Raw genomic sequence first — 19317 nt, forward strand, 5'->3', positions numbered from 1 at the left:
AATAAATAAATAAATAAATAAGAGAGTAATGAGAATAAAAATGTTGTTGTTGTTACGTGCAGTCGAGTCAGACCTGACTCATAGCGACCCCTCCTTGGGTTTCTGAGGCAGTATCACTAAGGAAGTAGATTGCCCAACCTTCCTTCTGAGGAGTGGTTGGTCAATTTGAACTGCCAGCCTTCTGGTTAGCAGTCAAGTTTCTTAGCCACTATGCTACCAGAGCTCCTAGAATAAAAATATTGGAAGATAATTTTTAAGATTTGTGGCAGAAGTTTCTGACTTTAGAAATTTCTAGATGAAAAGTTAACATTTAGGGTTACTAAGAGGAGTTACACACCATTCAACATTGAAGTGTATTTTGTAATATAACTGAAGAATAATCATACTGGAAAAAAAATTAACTATGAATTAAAAACTGCTGATACAGCCAGGAAAGAAAAGGATAATTTTATAGTTCTGACATCCATTAGGGGGAAGGGAAGGGAAGGGATGGAGGGAGGCGTAACCAGTTTCTATCAAGAGTTTGCTTTAGGGTTATTTATAAAAGTGCTCACTAAACTAGATTGTAACTGTAATACAAAACTGCCAAGAAACATTTAAACATTTCTCCCAATCAATAGTCATTTGCCAGCAATATTCACTTACATTTTTGTTCCTGTATAAAACAGTAACAAATCTATCTAGTGTTGTTTCAATTCTCTGCCACAAAATATTATAGCTACCACTATGTCAAATACAGGGAACTTTTTACTCTAAGAAACTCTGCTAAAAGGAATAAAGTTATTATTTACCTTAAAGCGATGGTTCTCAAATCTGGCATCCCATTTCAATCTCCTGGGGCACTTTTTAAAAATTTGATGCACAGGCCTTACCCCAGAACAATGAAATCATAAAGTCTGAGTTGGACCCACATCTTAGTATTTGGAAAAAAAAAAAAAAAACTCCCCAGGTTATTTCTAATCCATAGTAAGCCTAATAACCACTCACTTGTTTCAAAAATGCCATTTTTTCAGTCAGTAGTGTGACTACATCACACATCTAGGCTACCAGCCTAGAAATGACATGATTCTACATTGGCTAGCCAGCATCTTGGAATTAACCCAAAACTCCTAGCTGTAAACACAGTCTCTTTATCAAGAACCTTAACTGAATTCCCATGGCTATAATACAACTCTAGCATGATACTCAAGCAATTCTTTTACCATCTAGCTCCACTTATCTAACTCCTTCTTCTGTAATTCTCCTCTTCCCAAATCCAACTGTCATGTGAAATCCCATCATTTTTATTGGTACACACACAGGTTCTGTGCTTTTCCTCATTTTTAGGCTCCTGCCCTTCCTTCTTCTTGGGGTATAGTTCCTCTCTTCAACCCACAGCCACTAATTATAAAACCCTTCTCTATCTTTTAGGACCTAATGTGGATGCTAATGCCACTATCTCCAAGAAACCCATCCCAAAGCCCTCCATCAGAATTCATCACTATCTCTAGTCCAGTATACCTCTTCTCACCACATTCTGCCTTTAACATTCATGCTGCATCTTCTAAAATCAGAACCCTCAGCAGGACAGAGCGGTATGGCCTCCTCCAAAGGCAAGGAGTGAGTCATACATCATTCTATCTCCCAGCACCCAGCATTGGGTTTTATTTACACTTATACCCATTAAAGGATAGGAGATTTAATTAAAATGTTCTTTACAACCATAATCCTCTAAATAAGAAACTTTTTCTAGACAGGAAGGAAATAGATTCTTTAATTTATACAACTGAAATAAAAATGAAAGACACAAATGCCAAAATAAAGTAAAACACGTGAGAACCAGAACTCGAAGAGACTGCCTTGTCTTTCTGGGTCTTGCAAGTTTTCTGTCTCTCACAAGGTGTAGTCTTAGCATTTTTCAGCTGCTCAGTTTTGTGGAAAATTTGTGCTGTTTTCCTTCTCTGACAGGTTTCTGCCTTACATAGTTCCAACTATTGCACTATATATAAACAGTACCAGGTTGACCTAAACTGTGGCAAGTAACACTGAGATTGGGAAGCCAATCTATTGCACTCTAACAGATCTTGGTCATTCTTGGTACTTGTTTTATAGTCCAGAATTGTGGAGGCTTGCGATGGAGGGAAAGTGATTTCTGGAAACTCGAGAGGGCAAGAAAAATCCACCTTAAAATAACTCTACTGAAGTGCTCTTCTATTTTCTGGGGGACTTGGCATTCTAGTAGGAGGTTAATTTTCCTTCCCCTAGGCATTCTTCTGGGTGAGCTTTAAAACTGCTAAAATAAACAAGACCAATTCCTTATTTGAAGAAAATGGAGAAAAGTATGGCAAATACTAATTTTCCTCTTTGAAGTACAAGAAAGGCATGGACTCCTGCATTTTTGTCACTTTTTTCTTCTTCCTTAGGAAGAGGTAAATTGTTCAAGCTAGAAACATTTTGAATATGAAGCTTCTCATGGAGAAAGGGTTAAGTGAGACACTGTAATACCTGAGTGCGTTTCCACTGCTCTCCGCTACACCTCCAGGACAAATAAGGATGAGTTGTCAAGTTAAATACAAGCAGTCAAGTGACTGAATTATAATTTACTCTGTGCTCAATTTAAATTAGTGTGAGGCTATTAAAATATACAGTATAAATACGGCAATTCATCACAAGCTGTCATGGATGACTTCATTTATTTGCTAGAGTGGCACACGCTCCACTAAAGGGAAGGAGAGCAAAATCACAGGTCAAATTAAGCTGCTATTCTGTTTTAATTCACTTATTTAATCTGTGGCGACATAATTGTCTTTTACAGTATGTACAATTCAGAAAGGAAATTTGGGAGGATTAGTCAGTATTCAAATGATTAATCAAATGGTCCATTTAAATGCTAGTTTAAAAGCAGCAGAAACTCAAAGCAGTCAAAGAATGATAATCAGCACATGCTATATACAGCGCTAAGAATTTTCCTGTGAGATGGACTTTTTTTTCCCAATTAGAAAATAAGCAATACTGCGAAACCTATTAAATCCTCCAAGCACTACTATTTGAAAGATTTTACAGAATACATTAATGGTATGAAAAGGTTCCTTGCAAGATGGCTAACTGTATTTTTATTTGTTTTCTGCTCTACTTATTTGCAATTATCTTGTCTACCTACACTAAAAAAAAAGCTAGTTAGAAACACGTTTCATGAGTTATGTACAGCCATTATCAAATAATTATCTTTAAAGTGTGATTAGCATTATTTTCAAAATGCTCTCTTTAAGGCAGGAAATTTTCTAAATCCAGTGGTATAAAATTCAAATTCAAGGTACTTTCATTCTTGCCAAAATTCAACTTGCTTTTTTAAAAAATATTTTAAATGATATTTTTCTACCTTTGAACTCTGAAAAGGGATACATTACAAAAGGCTGTTTTGTCTGAAAAATAAGAACATTTCCAAATATAAAAATTAGAAATATTTGAGTAGGAAGACAAAGGTAACAGGGTTAAGAGAATGCTCATCTAATTGTTTTCACAGACAAAGTATGGGTCCAACTGGCCACTTGACTTGGGAAATTAAATTTCACCTATCATTCTATGCAGGCATCAGAGCCCTGCAGGTGATTTTGTTTAGACAAGGACTGTGATTTGCTGCTCTTCCCAATCCCTTGGTGACACCAGGCAGCCCTGTTTCATAGCTGAGGTCACTGAGAGGTTCAAGTGACATGCTTGAAGTCACACAAAAGTCAAGAGAGGGTCAGGGAAAGAGCAAATGTGCTTCTAACTCTTAACCTTTCATTTCACCCTTTAATATAAAAAAAGCTAAGAAATATTCTGGGTGAGAGCAATGGTCCATACAAAGAACACTATGGGATATTTTGTATGTGAGCTGAACCTGCTTTCAAGATGTCACTTCAAAAGATCAATGAATGAACTAAAGAACAAATGGAAGAACAAAAATGTATTCACTCATTCAGTCAGTCAACAAATTAGGCTTTGAGAACCTAGTCATTATGTGTACTACACTATACTAGGCCCTATACTCAAGGTTCTATATGGATCAATGAGAAAGAGAAGAGGATAAATATATTCCTTTACAAGATTTCAACATGATTGGAGAAATATACCTGTACACTAACAACAAAACACAAGGTTTGTTGTTGTTGTTGTTATGCGCTGTCGAGTCGGACCCGACTCATAGCGACCCTTCCTTGGGTTTCCAAGGCAGTATCACTACAGAAGTAGATCGCCCCATCTTCCTTCCGAGGAGTGGCTGGTACGTTTGAACCGCCGCCAGCCTTCTGGTTAGCAGTCAAGTGCCTTAGGCACAAGGTAGTATATGGTAATACACAGAGGAGATACATACATACAGAGAATTTAAGACAAGTTCAAAGAGAGAATGAACTGAGTGAGAGAAACTGAGAGTGAGAGTGAGAGAGAGGCAGACGGACAGAGAGAGAGACCATATGTAAAAGGATTTATCCAGGTAAATTCAATGGAGGAAGAGGCTTTTGAGCTGACCCTTTGAAAGGTGTTAAGAATTTTGATAGGTAAAGATAATGGTGAAGGCATCCTAGTTGGGGGAAAATATGAGAAGCTCTGGTGGTGCGATGGTTTAAGTGCTTGCCTGCAAACGAAAGGTTGGTGGTTCAAACCCACTAGCCATGGGAGAAATATGTAGCAGTTTGCTTCCAAAAAGGTTTACAACCTTGGAAAGCCTAATGGGGCAGTTGTACATTGCCCTATGGGGTTTCTATGAGTCAGAATTCCATTCAACGACAACAAATTTGTTTTTAGGTTTATGTGACTCTAAATATTTAAGTCAGAAAGTACCTGGGTTCAGGTAAAGCAATGAGTAGAACTTACAAGAAGCATATAATTCAGATACATAAGATAATGTTATAAAAGCAGGGTGATAACATACTGTGAAGATCTTGAGTTTCACCCCACAGAACTTTCAGTTTATCTGAAAAGCAATGTACAGCCACTGAAGACTCTTGAGAGGGTAAAATTCGTAATCAGAACCATGCTGCAGGAAGCAAGCTAAGAGTAAAAAGTAACAATATGGCACAGGAGTTAAGAACACGGACTTGGGGCAAGGTTGCCTGGGTTCAAATCCTGGTCCCACTTATTAGTTGTGGGATCCCAGGAAAATTATTTAACTTCTCTGTGCTTCAGCTTCTGTATCTGTAAAATGAGGATCAGTAATAGTAACAACTGCAAAAGGGTAGTGTATTAAATGAGGAAAATATATGTAAAGTACTTAGCACAATGTAAATGGTCATTAAGTGGTAGCTTCTATTTACTAAAAGAACAATTTGAGTAAGCATCTGTATTAGAGTAGTGCCAAGAAAGGAAAGGATACTGGGGGAAAAAAATGGAAGAAAACAAAAATGAGAGGGAAGGAAGTTAGGAAGGGAGGAAGAAAGAAAGATAGATTCCAGGCTTCCAGAATTGGACACTAACTAGAAGAGGACAATAATTACTGAAAGATAGAAAACAAAAAAGATGAGCTCTATGATTGCCCTAGCTTACTGCTCCAGTGTCCAGGCTCTAGTGCAGGGAGGGAAACCCCGGCAGAGCGTGGCAGTCTTCTGAGATTGATGAGACAGAACTGGGTCTGAGTAGGGAAGAGCAGTGAAGGCTTCACAGGCAGAGGACCAGAAGAAGGGAGCTTCAAAGAGCTGCAGAGAGTTCCCTAAGTAATAACCAACACATGCACATCAGGAAACATCCTGAGGCAGGGTAAAGAACCACCACAGGAAACAATCTCTGGAGCTCACACTGGACAGGAAGAATTGGTGCTCCTACCAAAAACATCAGACTCATAAGGACCCTATAGTACAAAGTAGAACTGCCTCATAGGGTTTCCAAGGCTGCAATCTTTACAGAAGTTGACTGCCTCATCTTGCTCCCATGATCAGCTGGTGAGTTCGAACCACTGACCTTTTGGTGAGCAGCCAAATGCCCTAACCAGTGTGCCACCACCAGCCAGTGTGGAAAACCTTATAATTCCCAGGGAAGTAAGTAGAGTGCTCAGAAGGGCATTCCCTCAGTAGGGTGGAAATTAGTTCTAGACTAACCATTGTACTGGTCTCTTCTAATAAAGCTTAAAAGCAAATCTCAACAGGAACAAAGTGTTTTCAAGTCACTAAACAGCATCCCATAACAAAGCTCGAGAATATTTATAGGAATGCAAAAACAACTAGCACCTATTTGTGTTGACTGTTGTTGTTGTTGTTATGTGCCGTCAAGTCAGACCCGACTCATAACAACCCCTTCTTGGGTTTTTGAGGCAGTATCACTACGGAAGTAGATTGCCCAACCTTCCTTCCGAGGAGTGGCTGGTGGGTTTGAACCACCAGCCTTCTGGTTAGCAGTCAAGTGCCTTAGGCACTATGCTACCAGAGCTCCTTCATAATGACTAGCATGTCAAAAAGTTCTATACTTTTTTGCATTAAAAAAAGCAGGAAAATATGACCCCCAATGAGGAGAAAAACAATCAAAACTGACCCAGAAATGACATGTGATAAAACTACACTTAATGACTTTTTCATTATCCTCCATTTCACATTTACTACAAAAGTAAAAAATCTACTATCCGACTATTTTGTACATGAATGATATATGTCTGGCAGTAATGAACACCAAGATGTGAGGTGAGAGTAACCCTGGCTGTGACAGTTAGAGTTATGTGTCAACTTGGCTGGGCTATGATTCTCAGGGGTTTGGCAATTATTTAATGATGTAATCTGGCAGTTATGTAATGAGGGAGTCATCCTCCATTTTTGCATAACACTGATTTTCACATAACAACATGGCCTTTGGAACCTAACCATGTCAATAAGTGAGGAACGGGTATAGCAGACAAGGTCATTAATACAATGATCATAACTACTGTGGCAGTTATGTTTGTGTGTCAACTTGGCTGGGCCTGGTTGAGTGGCTGGGCAGCTGGTGGTAGTTATTCCCCATGATGAGACTGGCAATCAACTCTATGATGGGATCTACCACAAGCAGCTGATAGCTGCTTTAGGGATGTGGTCTGCTTCCTGTATGTAAGAAGCATCTTTGACAAGGGTCTCTAGCTTGTGGGCACGCTTGAACCCTGCATGTAGCCAAGTCATTGTTCAACAGCCTGCCATGCCTTGCCGATCTTGGGACTCTTTCTAGACTTGAATTAGTGGCCTGCCATGTTGTTTGGTGATATCAGGACTGTGCTTTTTTACTTGTCAACCTTGGATTTGTCAGCCTCAGCAGCCAGCTGCTGCCTGAGTGAAGAAAAGCCTCTAGCTTCAGTGGACCAAGAGCAAGAGGCAGAACTGAAGCCCAAGGTTGAGGGGTTTTCATCCAGCCCCCAGAGCCTGCCACTGTTAACTCAGACTTCTAGCCTCCAAAAATGTAAGAGAATAAACGCCTGTTTGTTCAAGCCATCCCATTTGTGGTATAGTCCTGAGAGAGCAGCACACGGTAATCAAAACAACTACAAATTTATATATTTAAGAAAAAAACCAAACCAAACCAAACTCATTGCCGTGGAGTTGAATCTGACTCATAGTGACCTCTCCTTGGGTTTCCGAGGTGGTATCACTATGGAAGTAGACTGCCCAATCTTCCTTCCGAGGAATGGTGAAGGTAGAGGAAATATTGATCATGTTTGTAGGTACAAAAAAGACCTAACCAGAGGTGAAAACCACAATGTCTTCCATGAAAAACACACTAAATGGGATTATTAGTAGGTTAGACAACACAGAAGAAAAGCTTAATGAATATGAAGACATAGCAACAGAAACTATCCAAAATGAAATAAAGAAAAAAAAAAATGTAAATAAATAATAATGCACACAGCATCACCAAGCTGTGCGACAACTTCAAGTCACCTAATACATAAGCAATTCAAGCTTCCAAAGAGGGAAGCATAGAAAATATTAGCTATAATGGCTAATTTTTTTCCAAATTTGTGAATACTATAAATCTACAGATCCAAGAAACTCAACAAGCTCCATGCACATGACACATAAATAGAACTACATCACAGCTCCTCATAATTAAATTGTTTAAACCAGTGTTAAAGAGAAAATCTTAAAAGCAGCCAGAGAAGAAAGCAATTCTTATTTACAGAGAAATAAAGATGAAAATGGTAATAGTCTTCTCAGAATGAATGCAAGTCAGAATACAGTGAAACAAAATCTTAAAAATCTTAAAAGAACTGTCAACCTACAATTTTATATATCCATTGAAAATATTTCCAAAAATGACAGTGAAAAATAGATTTTTTTCAGACATACTAAAGCAGAAAGAATTTATCACCAGCAGACCAGTACTATAAGAAATGTGAAAGGAAGGAAGTCCTTCAAATAGAAGGGAAATGTTAACAGGTAGGAATCTAATATCAAAGGAATGGAGAGCACTGAAATTAGCAAACATGTGGGTAAATGTAAAATACATCTTTTCTTACTTTTTAAATGTCTTTAAAGGATAAATGTCTGCCTAAAGCAAAAATACTAACAACATATTTCAAGGTTTATAACATACGAAGAAATTAAATGTATGATAATAACAGCACAAAGCCTGAGATAAAGGCTAACAGATGTATACTATAAATCCTAAAGCAACCACACACACAGGACAGACAGACCAAATAGAAAACAAATAGCAAGATGATATATTTGAATCTAATCATATCAATAATCACACCTTGGTAAATGTAAATGGCCTAAACACCCTCAATTAAAAGGCAAGTATGAGATTTGGATTAAAAAGCAAGACTCAACTACATGCTGCCCAAGAAATCTATTTTAAATATGAAGACACAATAAGTTAAAAGTAAAAAGATATATCATGCTAACATGAGTCAAGCTAGAGTGGCTATATTAATATTAGATGATATAGATCTCAAAGCAAAGAATACTACTTGCGGTGTAGTAAATTACTTAGTATGGCTTTTCTACCCATAAGTCTTTGTAAACTCCAAGGTAGGATTTTCTGTGGGCAACTCAGGAGCTCCTGATTGCTGAGGTTGTCCACCTGGAGTATTTCTGTTGTGAGTAGCACAAAACAATGTTCTGGGAGGTGCCCACTCTCTCTCAGGTGCTTAGAGTTCGGATCCTATGATTGGCTAGTTTGACCATCCTGCTGGGCTCAAAAGGAGGCCTCCTAGAGGCAGAACTCTCTCTGACTGCTGGTTGAGGAAGACATGCTGCTGAAAGAGACTCACACCCTGGAAAGAGACATGTGCTGCTGGGAAAGAGGCGCAAGAGACACTCATCGCTGAGTGAGACGCTGAGGGACCAGCACTGCTGGGAAAGAGACGGTGAGAGACTGTTGGCTGAGGGACGGTGGGCTGGGAGAGAGACTGAGCATTTTTTCCTGAACTTGAATTGTAGCCTGTGGTGCTTCCCTAATAAACCCCATAATCTGTGAGCTCTGTGTGGCCACTGCAGCAAATTACCGAACCCAGGAGAGAGGTGGTGGGTGCTTTGGGAGGAACGGTTGGTGAAAGGGCTGGAGGGAGGCAGCATGTCTGGCCTTGCAGTAATAGGCCTTGGGCTATTGATGGTGATTCTGCCTTCCTCTTGTGGGGTTCTAGGAGGTCAGAATATGTGGCCTCCTCACCGTTTTTGCACTACTACATACCAAGATGGCCATTTTATAATGCTGAGAGGAACACACCTAACAATAGAGCTTCAAAAAATATGAAGCTTCAAGGGCAAATAGACTAATCTACAACTACTGCTGGAGAGTTCAACACCCTTCTCAATAACTGATAGAATAAGCAGACCAAAATCAGTAAGGACAGAGATGATTTGAACACAATCAGCCAACTTGATCTAATTGACATTTATACAACACTCCACCCAACAGCAGGATACACATTCTTGTCACATGCACAAGGAGCATTTACAAAGATGGATCATATTGTAGGCCATAAAACAAATCTTAAAAAATGAAAAAGCATTCTAATTATACAAAGTATGTTCTCTGACCACAACAGAATTAAAGTAGAAATCAGTAACACCTGATTACCTGGAATACCTGGAAAATCCCGAAATATTTAGAAACTAACAGTTTCAGAATATACAAAAAGCTGCCTATTTTGAAGAACTTGTACATTTCCTTTTCTCAGATTATGACTATTATATAAGCTACTTGTGATTTTCCTTGACTAAGAATCTTATGGCTAAACATAAAGTTTAATCACAGTAATCACATCTGCCCTTAAATCATTCATTCATTCAGCTCTGAGCATCTAACTATGTAATTTTACAGAATTTAATGATGCAAAGATGAATACAATACAGTTATTGTTTTAAAGCTCACAGTTTAATAATGGTCAGGTCTAGTATACTTGTAAACTCCAACTATTTTCATTTAAAATAAATGAAAATCTACTTTAACAGCACTGTTGTAAATACGTCCTTTCTTTAAAATTGCCTCAAATCCTTTCCAGAAACAGTTATTAGTCCCTTGCCATGCCTAGACAAAAATCATGCATGATATTTTTAATACTAACCTAGGTAAAATGTAATTTTAAAATATATGAAAACATTTAAAATGCAATTACAAGGCAAAAATGATAAATTGTTGGATTATGTGTAGCAGTGCTCCCTTCTCTTGGAGTCAATAACCTGGAGTTGACTATCTTTAACAAATATACCATTGGCAACAATCTAAGATTTTTGACATCAAAGGAACAAACAACTCAGATAGGAAAATAGTGTTCAAGTTGTTGGGAGGTGTCCTTTGTATGAACAGGAACTCAAGTGGGTATATAAAAGAAGTTTAATGCCAAGGTAGAACAAAAGAAGATGCATTCAGTGAACTCAGGGGATGACTAGGATGGAGCCTGGCCTCTACCATAACTAACCTGTCAACTCTCTAGACCTCAGGTTCCTCCCTCTGTAAAATGTGGAGATTGCTACAGGTAATCTCTAAGGTCTTTTTCAGTTCTGCAATTCTGTGAACTCAACTTGGTTGGAATACCAAAAGAAGCATCCCAAGAGGGAGCTCTGCTGTACTTCCTCACCACAAGCCATTAAAGTTGTTAAGACTAGACTTGATAATACCATACAACACATCCTAGGAATCATATGTGTGATATGCAGGAAAAACTTTACACTATATTAGCAGTCAGAAGATCTGTGTCTTAGTTTTGGTTTAATTTCACTAAAGTTATAACTAACTACAATTTAATCTCTCTGTTCCTTAGTTTTCTAGATAAAAAATATGTACTATGCAAGTGTTAGGGAAAGAGACTGAATTCTCATTTGGGAGAGCTAAGAAGGTATCTTGGAGGAGATGAACCTTGAAGTGACAGATGAAAACTGGATGGATAAGCAATAGAAGTAACTTGCAGAAAGGCAGCATAGTATAATAGAGGGCATAAGGACTGGAGTCAGATGGATTTCCTTTGAATCCTAGCCCTGCCTCTTCCGTCTGTGTGACCTCGGGCAAGTCAGCTTTCTGAGACTCAGTTTCCTCAAATCTAAAATAGACAGGCTTACTTTGTAGTTTTAAAGATTAAAGATAGTAGTAATAAATCATTTAGCATCATACCTGGCATAAAGTAATCACTACAACATAAAACCTAACAGCTTTCATTGTTAAAGGCTCAGACAGTAGAGATCAAAGGCTTGACTGGGAAATAAGAGACTAGTAAGGAAGAAGTGTGTCTGTAAACATGTGTAGGGGCCAGTCTGCAGAGGGCTTGACCAATCTGTAGGGAATGAGATAGGACTGATTAGTTTGTTACCGAAGAGCCCGGTGTTGGAAGTAGGGTTCACTGGGGTTAGGACTGGGGAAGAACTGAAGTACTGAAGCATTCGGTCAGAGGTACAATTCAAGACAGAGTTCGTTAGGGAAATCTGAGATATAAAATGATCGGGACATCAATCACCAATAGTTAGTGTCTGAGAGTAAATCCAAAATGGCATGGCAGGACTGAGGTTTGGAGTTTGGGAGAGATGGGGTTGGATCATGCCAGGATGAAAACAAGTAAAGTGTATTTTAGGTAATTGTCAAGAACATCCCTGAGATTATCTATCTGCAGCTTGACTGTATCAGCGGGTGTGGTGCCTGGGTATTTTAGGATGCCATAAAAAAGTGAAGCAGAACTATTCAGCTTCATGTTGTACATGAGTGGGGGTGACAATGGGTGGGGCTAGGGAGTAGAAACATGGCAGTGATATGGACAAATCTGTGATTCAATATCTCCATTCTGGCAGGAGAGTAAAAGGTGCATAGGAGAAAAAAAAGACGGAAGGTACAGTGAGAACGTTATTTCAGTAGTAACAGTAGGAGATCATGTGAGCCTGATCCATGAGAGTGGAACGGTGATGAAAACAGAAAGTGACAAATGGACACATTTCAGGAAAGATTTCTGCCACGATGTGGCCACTTACAGAATGTGGTGGGTTAAGGAGAAAAAGGAAAGAATGACCACTGAGATTTTTAGCTGTGTGGCCAGGAAGACAGTGATGTCACTTGTCGGAGAACACAGAAAGAAGTGTAGGAAACAGTGAGAAGAATTATAATGCAAGGAGCTTGTGACCAACCATCTTAAGGCATACTTAAAATGCCCTCAGGTACCTGAATGTCACAACAGGGACACAGCTTTTGCTATCTATCATCTGAGTCTTAATCCATTTCATTTCCTCTTTGATGATACTGTAACTCAAGCTACCAGGAAAAACAGAAAACAGTAAGCATCAAAAATTTCATAAAATGTATCCAGCACTTACCTTTACAGCTAGTATTTTCCCACTCGGGACATGGTATGCTCTGTAGGAGGAAAAAAACAACAAAATCACTTGGGATCACTAAACGATATACAAAATGGTTAAGGACATAGATTTAAGTACAAACATATCTGCAGCAATGGGATACAGAGTAGTAATCACATTTGTAACACATTTCTATTGAGCTTAATAGTTTACAAAGTGGTAACCTTGAGGTAATACTGGTATTATTTTCCTTTTATAGATGAGAACTCCGAACCTCAGAGATGTTAAGCAGTTTTTCCAGCAGTACAAACTCAGTAAGTGGCAGAATTAGACCTCAAAAAACTAGACCCTTTATGACATATTGGCTTTTTGTGTGTAGGGTCTTGGATAGCCCTATGCTAAGTAGTATACAGACCCATATAAAATGAGAGGTTTTGCTTTTGTTTCTGTCAGTTACATATGCAGAAAACCATATTCCCACAGTTCATCAAAATAATCTCAAAGCAAGTATTATTAGTGATGGTTTAAAATATAGTTTCATATAATAAACCACAGAGTGACATGGCTCTAGCATGTGATTCAAAGTGTGCATCACTCAACATAAAATCTATCTATCTATACATATGTTCAGAAAAGAGACAAGCTCAAAGGATCAGGCATAGGAAAATACAAATTAAACCAAGGAATAGGAATACATTCATTTATGAAAAAAGAGAGAACAGGGTTTGCAGAAATAATGCCAAAAGTTCTGATCAAAAACTTTTGTGTTTCAATGAAATGTGCCCTTTACACATCTACTATAGACCCTGCATATGCTGACTAGTATCCAGAAACAATTTGGTTTGAATAAAAACTTCAAAACAAACCACATAACATAAATAAGAACTGTTTTTTACAAGCACTGTTATTATAAGCCCATGAAAGTATAAAGAAGCAAGTCAGTCTCAAAGGACTACAATCCTGACCTGCAAAGAATTTTACACATTAACTGAGACTGTTCTTCCTCTCACCCAGCTAGTCTGAAGATGTGAGTGGTAGGGTGGATATGAGGGAATGGATGTTGACTCTTCCAGAATTCTCTGTCTACACCTGCCCAGGAAGCAGCTGCAAAATATATTTACCAGGCTCCAGATTTTTACTTGTTATTGACTTAAAAGTAAAAACTGCTCACTTCCTCAAACAAAATATTTTCCACTATTACCAAAATGGAGACATCATTTTCTGCTGGTATGATGTAAATATTTGTTTGGTTGCTCTAACAAAAATTTTTAGTATCTTTATTGAGGAATAACTTACCATATAATAAAATTCACGTGTTTTAAGTGTACGATTCATTGATTTTCAGTAAATTAACAGAGTTGTTTAACAACTGACAAATGATAGAGCCAACTATGGAAGACAAACTTAGCCCTTATTATATCAATTTATTACAGAGAAATTGAGGTACATCTCATTTAAAGGCAAGATTATTAAAATTAGGGCACTTGTTCATTTTACCAAAGGATTCTTTAATCTGTAAAAGTGTCCACAGACTTCTTCTAAATATTAACCCCATAACACATATGAATCTACCACTCATCTGTCACTTTGTTGTACTATGCTATGGCGGTTTGCATGTTGCCAATGATGCTGGAAGATACGCCACTGGTATGTCAAATTCTAGCAAGGTCACCCATAGTAGACAGGTTTCAGCAGAGCTTCTAGACTAAGACTAGAAAAAAAGCTCTTATGATCTATTTCCAAAAATTAACAAACGAAAATATTATGGATCACCACAAAACATGTCTCATATAGTGCTGGAAGATGAGCCTTCTAGGTTGGAAGGCACCCAAAATACTCAGTGGCCACAACGGACTTGAGCAAACTGAGCAATGTGAAGATGGCACAGGACTGAGCAACCTTTAGTTCTACTGCCCACGGGGTGCCATGCACTGCAGCCAGCAGGATGGCGACTAACAACACCAGTCTATATGAACACTATTAAATTGGTAAAAGTTAAATTAAGTTATTTTAAAGTGTTTTATACTTTGGAGCAAGTGACACACATTTTATAAATGAAAACCCTATATAATACTGGTTTTAGAATAAGTAAACACTTATTTTACCATCTACATTAGCACCAGACTTTTATATAATATATAGCAATATTTCAGGTCACAACTTGATTCATGATATATCCATATCCATGTAATAAATTAACATAAAAACTTTTGTTTCTCAATGCCTGACAGAAGTTACATACTAGGCTAATATGAAACTTGTTTTGAAGAAATTCAGTTACTTTATTCCATGTAAACAGTTAATTTTTATGTAAGCTTTAGTGATTTTTAATGTTTCCCCCTTGTATACCACAGATTTTTCCAATTTCAAGTTTTTAAAATACTGTACATTAGAATCACTAAGGACTGAAATACAAAGATGATAATTGAATGGCTAGACACAGATTCAAATGTTGTGAAAAGAACAGTACTGTCACTCCGGGCAACAAGCAATAAGTAGACTTTTTAAACTTAGCGGCAATGATAAGGAAATGATGAGCAGATAGTCTAAGATATATACCATACTGGGTAGTTTGGCAACTTCCCATAATTAGCTTGTCAAGAAAGATGATCTCTTTTCCAAAAGAAAGGTCTTCTATTTCCAAGTGAATGAAAAGGGGAGGCCTGATGATTTAATCATGATGCACGCCAATTCATCCGTGGAAGTTTGGGTTCAATTTCGAGCAATAGGGAGCTACGTGGTTTGGTTTACAGTGCAATGACAGTACCCATTTAACATTTAATCAACAAGGAGAAGTGGATGACAACGGCAATGCCAGGCATATGAGTAGAGCGTGTCCCTTAACTTTGCAAATGGCATTTACCTGGAGAAAAGGAATTTGTTTACTTTCAATGGATACTGCATCTCAATTGTCTTGACCTTCCTCAACACATTAACTGTAAAGTGATTAATGAAGTTTGAATGGAGGCTCTGGTTACACCAGAAGACAACTATACACCTCTGCAGTGTTTTAATTAACAGCTAACACTTCAAATTAGTTTGTTGTTGCCACGGTAATTACCTGTTCCAATGAGTGCATGGAGAATGCGTTTTTATGAGATATTTTTAATGTTTAGTCCTTGAGTGGTCCATTTTGTTTGTGACCAGCATAGGACCCCTGGGAACAGTCCCAGCCCTTAACACTGAGCACACCACATGTACAGTTTACAATGGCAAAAGCTAGTAGCCTGGTAGCAATGTTTTGAACAATTAAAATAACAAAGAGCATAGCAAAAGAGAGCACTGACTAGATATACTTTCTTACTTTTATTTTTTCATTTCTAACAATAGGTTTCAGATAACCGGACCAAAAAGCTGTTATCAACCTTTAATCCTAGCAGAGTACAGAAACAGAGAATTTATTGAGCTAGTTGTGAATTCAGAAAATTATCTAGCCTAATCCTTTCCTTGGGAGTTCTGGTAGCATAGTGGCTAAGGCACTTGACTGCTAACCAGAGGGCTGGCGGTTCAAACCCACCAGCCACTCCTCGGAAGGAAGGTTGGGCAATCCTACTTCCATAGTGATACTGCCTCGGAAACCCAAGGAGGGGTCGCTATGAGTGAGGAATGACTCGATGACACATAACAACAACAACAACAATCCTTTCCTTGGGCAGTTAAAACATACCAGGCCCAGGCTTAATACATTGTCCAAGCTCACATATTTAGTCAGTAGCAAATCTGAGACTGGCAGGATATACATATTTTAGGACCCAAACATACTGGTGATGTTTAAGTTGGTCAAGTATAAATCTCTTTCTGGGGCAGGGAAAAACAATTCAAAACTTACAAAGCTGCTGACTTATTTCAATCAGGTTATAAGGACCATCACTTCTGCATCTCTCCAGGCAAGGAAGCATTCTGCAATCACTGCCAACCTATCACGGGAGGTGGAGGAATGAAGGGTATTGGCTCTGAAGTCACTGCCCAGGTTCTGATCCAAGCTTTGCCACCGAACTGTGTGAACCTGGACTGTGAGTAAACTTCACCATGTCAGTTGCCTTGATTCTAGAACGGGGAAAACAGCCCCTACCCTCACAATTGAAGATTCAGTGAGATAGTATAGGTGAAGCACTGAAGACAGTGTATGGCACATAGTAAATGTGTTAAATGTTGAGAAGCTAAGGAGTTTTCAGGGTAGTTAGGTGTGTCAGGAAACAACCTGCTAGAACAGACTGAAAGGGCAAGAGTACTACCTCTATGCTTTAAGAATCAGACTATTTGCTCTGCAAATGAACCACTAATAAAGCTTTAACAAAGAAGACTGACAAAAGGCAGCAAAAAATCATTTATTGTTAAGAAAAACTTAAGTGTCTTACATCATGTTGTTGTTGTTGTTGTTGTTGTGTGTCGTCGAGTCGGACCCAGCTCATAGCAAACCCTCCTTGAGTTTCCGAGGCAGTATCATTACGGAAGTAGATTGCCCAACCTTCCTTCCAAGGAGTGGCTGGTGGTTTGAACCTCCAGCCTTCTGGTTAGCAGTCAAGTGCCTTAGGCACTATGCCACCAGAGCTCCTGTCTTACATCATACTGAACCAAATTTTAAGACAAAGAATAGACATCTGAAATGCTATGGATATACCTCGATGCATATTCTAGGCTTCTTACCCACTCCTGTAACTTATTTATACTACAAATAGGTGTGGTAAGTGACACATTCAATTGTTCATCTCAGCAGACACAATATTTGACAACAACTATTGCTAAAGGGGAAGGCTCATTTTTCTTTCTCTTGGGGTTTATGGATAGAAAAAATATGTTGTTGTTGTTGTTGTTAGATGCCACTGAGCCTGAACACTGCCCGGTCCTGTGCCATCCTCACAATCGTTGCTATGTTTGAGCCCAATGTTGCAGGCACCGTGTCAGTCCATCTCATTGAGGGTCTTCCTCTGTTTCGCTGACCCTCTACTTTACCAAGCATGATGTCTTTCTCCAGGGAATGGTCCCTCCTGGTAACATGTCCAAAGTACGTGAGACAAAGTCTCGCCATCCTTGCTTCTAAGGAGCATTCTACCTGTATTTCTTCCAAGACAGATTTGTTCATTCTTCTGGTAGTCCCTGGTACAGTCAATATTCTTGACCAACACCATAATTCAAATGCATCAATTCTTCTTCAGTTTTCCTTTTTCATCGTCCTGCTTTCACAAGCATATTGTTGTTGTTGTTGTGGCTGTCGAGTCGGACCTGACTCATAGCAACCCCTCCTTGGGTTTCCAAGGCAGTATCTCTACGGAAGTAGATTGCCCCATCTTCTTTCCAAGGAGTGGCTGGTGGGTTTGAACCACGAGCTTTCTGGTCAGCAGTCAAGTGCCTTAGGCACTACACTACCAGAGCTCCCCACATGCATATTAGGTGACTGAAAATACCATGGTTTGGGTCAGGCACACCTTAAAAAAAAAACAAATTAAACTCACTGCCATCGAGTCAATTCCGACTTACAGCAACTCCCCTTTGGTTTCCAAGACTGTAAAATTTTTTTGTTGTTGTTTTGTTTTGTTCAAGGCTGTAAATCTTTATGGAAGCAGACCACCCATCTTTCCTCTGCAGAGTAGCTGGTGGGTTTGAACTACTGACCTTTTGGTTATCAGCCAAATGCCTTAACCACTACATCACCAGAGCTCCTTAATTATAAAAAAAAAAAAAAAAAGCTTTCTTGAAAAATATACATCCTGAAAAATATATCTTCCTTCAATATCTACACCTATAATGTGGTGGCACAGAGCCTAATGCAATTGACTGTTAACCAGAAGGCTGGAGGTTCAAATCCACCAGTCACTTCTTGGAAGGAAGACTGAGCAATCTACTTCTGTAGAGATATTGCCTGGGGAACCCAAGGAAGGGTCATTATGAGCCAGAATCGGCTCATTGGCAGTGAGTTTTTTTGTTTTTTTTTTAACATAAAAGTTGTTTTTGTGTCTGTTTCCCACACTGGGCACTGAGGACCACCTACTCCTCATCATCTTCATATTTCTGATACTTACCAGGCCCATGGTAGGTGTGCTATATTTAATAAATGTCTGACAAATGATTAGTATTTCTGGATGGAAAAAAAATCAGTTGGATAGAAATTCTACATGCATTAAATTAATCATTACCATAATCTTATGAATGGAAGTTATTACCATCTTATCCATTTTATGGGTAGATTTCTAACTGCCCTTGTAAGAGTCAAAAGTCTTTACAAAGATTTTGTGATCTGGCCCCTGGCTACATCACCGGTCTCTGGTCTGCCAGTCTCCCTTATCAACAAGGCTTACTCAGCTACACCATACACTTCTTGCCTCAGGGCCTTTGCCTGTGACCCAGAACACTTTTCCCCCATATATTTATGTAGCTTGCTGTATCACTTCTTTCAGGTCCAATGTTACTTCCTCAATTACCCTACTAAAAATAGCCTATTTTCCCTTTACTTTCTTTATTCTTCTTTAGAATTCATCAATACTCATTACTGTTTATTTATGTATCAACTGTTTGCCAGTTCCATGAAGACAGACTTTGGGTTTTTGGTCCCTGCTATATCTCCAATGGGAGCTCTGGTAGCGTAGTGCCTAAGACACTTGACTGCTAACCAGAAGGCTGGCGGTTCAAACCC

The 19317-nt window shown here is 38.7% G+C and overlaps 1 protein-coding gene across 1 annotated transcript in view; it reads right to left on the reverse strand.

The window, feature by feature from the left end:
- Nucleotides 1-19317, reverse strand: part of MAP2K5 (mitogen-activated protein kinase kinase 5) — a 358912-nt gene that overhangs the window by 232494 nt on the left and 107101 nt on the right. The window contains exon 9 of the mRNA XM_007957397.2: nt 12705-12744. Coding sequence (XP_007955588.2) covers nt 12705-12744 — 40 coding nt within the window. The remainder of the gene's footprint in view (nt 1-12704; nt 12745-19317) is intronic.

The sequence above is a fragment of the Orycteropus afer genome, unplaced genomic scaffold (assembly GCF_000298275.1).
Source record: "Orycteropus afer afer isolate SDZICR_OR568_19922 unplaced genomic scaffold, OryAfe1.0 scaffold00015, whole genome shotgun sequence".
Classification (NCBI taxonomy): domain Eukaryota; kingdom Metazoa; phylum Chordata; class Mammalia; order Tubulidentata; family Orycteropodidae; genus Orycteropus; species Orycteropus afer.